Source organism: Borostomias antarcticus (assembly GCF_949987555.1).
Source record: "Borostomias antarcticus genome assembly, chromosome: 6".
Taxonomy (NCBI): domain Eukaryota; kingdom Metazoa; phylum Chordata; class Actinopteri; order Stomiiformes; family Stomiidae; genus Borostomias; species Borostomias antarcticus.
The window spans coordinates 2,103,221-2,109,037 of record NC_140239.1 but is presented as its reverse complement, the minus strand read 5'-3'; the positions used below and the strand labels follow the sequence as shown (position 1 = coordinate 2,109,037).

At 50.1% G+C, this 5,817-nt stretch overlaps 1 protein-coding gene across 1 annotated transcript; it reads right to left on the bottom strand.

Annotated features, from left to right (window-relative positions):
* Positions 1–1,410: 1,410 nt before the first annotated feature.
* bmp3 (bone morphogenetic protein 3) lies at positions 1,411–5,461 on the bottom strand (the record flags this gene model as incomplete). Its single annotated transcript, XM_084440247.1, has 3 exons — positions 1,411–1,602; positions 3,429–4,438; positions 5,179–5,461. 3 exons carry the CDS (start codon positions 5,459–5,461, stop codon positions 1,411–1,413), a joined length of 1,485 nt encoding a protein of 494 aa, XP_084296373.1.
* Between the last annotated feature and the right edge of the window lie 356 nt (positions 5,462–5,817).

Sequence of the window (5,817 nt, the reverse complement as noted above, 5' to 3'; positions counted from 1 at the left end):
GAATATTGCTATTGAAATTGTCAGATATAAAAAGTATTGAGCGGCCTCTCGGTAGGATCGTTTGAGTTTGGAAGAGAACGCCATCTAGAGACTTGACATGATTCACAGAGTAGAACGTATACTGGTCATAATATTCTCCACATCTCGTTTCCTTCTATGGACCGAGCTCTTCTTCTCAAGGCCCGGTCATATGAAGAGTAGCTTACTCTTATGCACAATACATGATTCTCCACGGTGTGTATCAATATGTACAAGTGAGCAATTATCTTAAAAACAAATACTTAATACACTCTACAGTCTACACCACAATTCTGGCTTTGGAATCAAATATATCTCTCTATAGCAGCCAAGGCAATAATTATGCAATGATTTTCATATATAGTGAATAACAAAGTGATAGTACGGACATAAAACATAAAAACGTTGTAACAAAACCATGCAAGTGTAGAGCAGAGTAACGTAATGGTCGTGACCGACGGTGACTGGACACTGAAGAAGGAGAGAAGGTGGAGAAGAGGAATCTAGCGACGGGCCTGATCAGAGTCCAGACTGAGGCTACTCTTCCTCCCTTCCTGGGCGAGAGACAGAGGGGTGGACAGGACTATGTAGGGGACAGACAGAGGGGTGGACAGGACTATGTAGGGGACAGACAGAGGGGTGGACAGGACTATCTAGGGGACAGAGATGGAGTCTCTCAGTCTTTTGGTTCAGTTTTGTCTCCCTCTCTCAGAGAAGTGATACCTCACACAGCCCGGGGTCTCTCTATCGTGTTGTGGAGTATTCATGTTCAGGGGTGCATGTAGTCCAGCTGCCCTCCAGTAATATGAAGCCATGATGATGATGATGTGGTATATATATATATATATATATATGTATATATATGTTTGTGTGTGTGTATATATATATATATATATATATATATATATATATATATATATATATATATACACACACACTATATATATATATATGCCACATCATCATCATCATCGTCATGGCTCATAAAATCAGGCTGTGTTGGGTCAGTCCTGTTGTCAGGGCGACCGCGTGGAAGATCCAGTCCTTCCTGAAAGCAGTTAGTTAGTGAACTATCTCATCTTCATTTGGAATAAAAGGCGCTAATCTCTCTTCCAGTGCAAAAAGGGAAAACATCCTTGGGAGGGGGCGCTGTGTTGCAGAGAACTGCACCGTGTGTGTGTGTGTGTGTGTGTGTGTGCATATATATATATATATATATATATATATATATATGTATATCCTTGTGTGTACATGAATGCATGAGGTGTGTGTATGTGAGAGGTAAGTGTGTGTCTGTGCGGAGTGTGTGTGTGTGTGTGTGTGTATGTGTGTGTGTGTGTGTGTGTGTGTGTGTGTGTGTGTGTGTGTGTGGCGCGGAGGCGGTCCGGAGCGTTATCTGCAGGCGCAGGAGTCCACGGTCATGTTGGGGTAGACTTTGAGCACCACGTTCTTGTCCTCGTCGAAGAACAGGATGCTGAGGGAGGACATCTTCTCGGGGACGCAGCAGGGCTCGGGGACGCCCGGGACCACGCCCACCGCACGCACGATACTCTGGATGGTGGCGTGGTTGGAGGGCTTCAGAGACTGGGGGAGGAGGAGGGGGGGGGGGGGAGAGGGGGAGGGGGGGGGTCGGGAAGGGAGGAGGAGGGAGGTAGGGGGGAGGAGGAGGGGGGGGGGGAGGGAGAGGGGGAGGGGGGGGGGGGGGGGAGGGAGGAGGAGGGAGGTAGGGGGGGAGGATGAATGAAGGGAGGAGGAGGGAGGTAGGGGGGAGGAGGAGGGAAGGGAGGAGGAGGGAGGTAGGGGGGGAGGAGGAGGGGGGGGAGGAGGAGGGAGGTAGGGGGGGAGGAGGAGGGGGGGGAGGAGGAGGGAGGTAGGGGGGGAGGAGGAGGGGGGGGAGGGAAGGGAGGAGGAGGGGGGGGGGAGGGAGGGGGGGGGTGTAGGGGGGGAGGAGGAGGAGGGAGGGAGGAGGAGGGAGGGAAGAAGTCATTCAACTGTTGCCAACCTCTTCAATACACAGCACAGACAACTCATAAGCACCCATACACAATATATACTGACCTAATTCCATAAACAAACAGTAGGCCTGACCTTTGTTTGAGCTGAATTCCCATACTGTTATGATAATGGCATTACAATTACAGTAGGAAAGGTGAATGACTAGATGAGGATATGAGAGTGGGATGTTCACAAGGCTGCAGGCCTTACTGATCAGAATCTGCCAGGACGCCACTTAGCACACTTAGCACGCGCTAACGCTCTCCAGAGAGACTGGTCAGCTCCGTCTGGACAGTTTGAACGCAGCTCTCCGCTGACGGCGCTCTGGCGTGTCTTTGCGGGCGGCCTCAGGGCGGGAGGGCGTGGCCTCAGGGCAGGAGGGCGTGCGCACGGACGCGCGCTCTCTGCCGGCTCTCGCTCCACAGCGGCGTCACATGATCAACGAGCCTCCGCCAGAACTCACCCTGACAAATGACCCTCAGACCGCCCTGAGAGAGAGGGGGAGGGGCCCTTAAATACCTGCTATTACCCATCTTCTAAAGCAGGGACTTCACAAAGGAGGCGGGGCAGCAGAGGGTGGAGTGACAGGGAGGGAGGCCCCTAGGGGCCCGAATCTCGGGCCCATCTGAGTGGACTACAAAGGCAGGTCACACCCACCCAGGTCTTAACCGTGCCCGGGGGTGACATGGCTGTGACGCTATCTCACACTACAAGACACAGAAGTGAGGCCCACACGGTTTGGCGTCAGCTCCATTGTTCTACAGTGAACCAGCATGTGCAGGTCCTTTTAGGATGAACTGGTTCGAGTGAAGGAGTATGAAATGAGTTCTTTGAGCTTTGCACTCATCTACATTGTGCGTTCTGGCTATGTACAGTATTCTTCATAAAGAGTTAGGGTATTTGTGTGCGACTAATATAACTTAGTTGATGTGTAAGGGATGCTACTTAAAGAATATAGGGCACCATTTAAAGTCATTCTTTGATAGGCCTACTTGTCTGATTCCCATGTAGGCTTCTAGGAGGATTCTTATTCCAACAGTAGGCCAACGCCTGACATACTGACTGATTTGAAGGGCAAGGATTAGCAACTGTCTCAACTCATAGCTTGAGACATTTTAAGCTCTTCTTGTTATTTGTTTTTTTACTAATAGATGAACCATGGAGGGAAAGAGAAAAAACCACACCACAAGATGGCGCTAAGGATCCACTGAGCTCTCCTCACCTCGCCTGCTGCTGTGTGAACTCTACTTCCCCACTATGCTGTTGCTTTCTTGCCTTCAATTAGTGTTTAAAGTGGATGTGGATAAAAAACAATAACTTGATATGATCATACAGAGAAATCAACCTCTTTGGAGCCAAATGTGGACCTGTTGTGTTTGGAGCCGCCCGTCACTCGTCACAGATAGCCTACACACCTTTGGCATGGGGAATTGACAAGATCCCGAGCAATAGTAGGCATCAAAAGACTTGGGCGAAATAATCCATTCACTCCATCCGATGTCTGCGAAGTCCACCTTCAGGTACCTGCGCGCGCAGTTCCTGGGCTCGTTCCACTGCTTTTTCCGCGCCTTCTTGATCGTCTGCTCGTCGAACTGAAGCAGCGGCATCTTGTGCCGCTGGTTCTTGCGCGTCTTTTTCCTTGGCCTGCGCACTGGCTTGTTTTCCAGCGGCTCGTAAGGGCTGGTTTCGTCCCAGTCCGTGGTCTCGTAGGGATATTCGGGCCCCGGTAGCTCGTTGTTTTGAAGAGGGAGCAGGACGTTAACCGAGCGCCTGCTCCGGCGGGGCGGCTGTGACGCGGTGGTATTACGCGCACGCAGTCCCAGTCTGTGGAAGCCCGAGGCCAGCGAGCCCTCCCCCCCCGCGGCGTGGGGCCTCTGCAGGGAGGAAACCACGCTCTCCCCCCCCGCGGCGTGGGGCCTCTGCAGGGACGAAACCACGCTCTCGGGCTCCGAGATGGCCAAGTCGTTCGCGTATACCAGGATGTAGGGCGAGCGGTTAGAGAGAAGTCGCTTCCAAGGCCTGGGCCCTTGCGAGGTGACGTCGATACCGATGAGCAGCTCGTCGTGGTGTTTGGCTTGGTTGACCACGCGCGTTATGTCCTTCCATTGCCAGGATATAAAGTCCCTGTACATCGTGGAAACGTTGATGAGAAAGTGGCCCAGAGTCCTGGTGTTGTTATCCACAGAGGCAAAACTCCAGATGGCCATTTGGACATGCGCGTGCCTCCTGGCACCGTGGCGCGCGCAGCTCTTTGACCTCGCGCAGCCGTGGGTGACGTTGTGCAGGTCGTGGGTGACGTTGTGCAGGTCGTGGGTGACGTTGTGCAGGTCGCCTATGTAGTAGTGGAGCGTGGCTGAGAGCACGTCTTCCGACTTGGTCAGAGACGTCAGGTTGAAGATCTGCAGTTGCTTACTATTGATGGTACCTGCGTGCGTAATAAGCGACAGTTAGTGACATTGGGATTGGATCAAATTCTCACCTCAATGAGAACAAAAAACTATTGTAGCCCTGTGTGGCACGCCAGCGCGATCACCTGCACTACCAGCTTGGATATCGATAGGAGGCAGTATTCTCATTGTTCACGAGACTGGACATGCAAACTGGTTGCTGTCGTTTCAGTGAAAAGCTATCAGAGGTAACAACCCCACGAGCGACTGGGAATGAGGAACATTTAGGCCCCATGCACGGCACAGAAATGGGAAGGCGAACATATATATAGTATATTAACCTCATCTTACTTCGGTAGCCTAGCTGGGGCATGTAGGAAAAGCGCACAAGCATTTTGGCCATATTACTTTCTCCCTCGACTTCACATATAGACAGTTTATAGCCTACTATTTGCCCAATACAGAGCATTTCAAACAAGGAACCGTAAGCTATAAATAAAATAATAGGCTATAACCTAATTGGTCAAAGGTACATAAAAGATCCACCTCTTGTGCACACTAACAGGTTGCTTGCGCGTCGGTGGTTTGGGATCAACAGGTGTATTTCCACTTTCTTTAAAATAAACATGAATAGATATTTGCTGAGTTTATCATATCATAGATAGAATGTAGCCTGACACGAGTCTTATGTTCATTGGCCTTTTGGGTTAACTTGGGAAAATATACAAAATATAGACAATGTGAAGTTTGTGTTTCTTGATGCCGTTTGGATACATACCCCAGTGCGCTTTAAAACTGCGGACCGTATTCCCGTCCTTGAAAGGAAATCCCGCTTGGTTGTATTTCGTGTAAAGCATCTGCATGTGTTCCGTCATTGTATCCTGTAAAAGCAGCTCTTGTAGTTCTTGCTTAGACTGGTCTTTCTCCCGGACCGGCCCAGAATGGTCCGATTCCACTTTTCTCTTTAAACCAGCGAAATGATCTTTGAGCATCGCGCAGTATCCACCGGACAGATAGCTCCATCCAAACAGCAACACAAGTAGCCGAGAATAGAGAGCCATGGTTCGGCGAGAGCGGGGACTTTCAAAGTGACTTGCTGGTTAAAAAAAAAAAGAAGAAAGAAAAGAAAAGAAAAAAAGAACTTTTCGCCCAGAGCGCGTTACCGAGGTGATCTTATCCTTTAAAAACAATATCATCACCTGCGAAGGAAAGCTGTGTTAAAAAAAAAAGAAAAAAGATATCATCACCTGGAAACACTCTGAAATAGACGCCCGAGAGAATAATGGGTCCTTAGATAGTCTCTGTCCCCCCCGTTGAAAGACAGGCTATGCTGTGATCAGTCCTATAGTCTCTCTCTATAGTTGGGCTCTCCGTTGAGCCGACTGACTGCTCCCGGCGCTCCGTGGGTTAGAGAGGC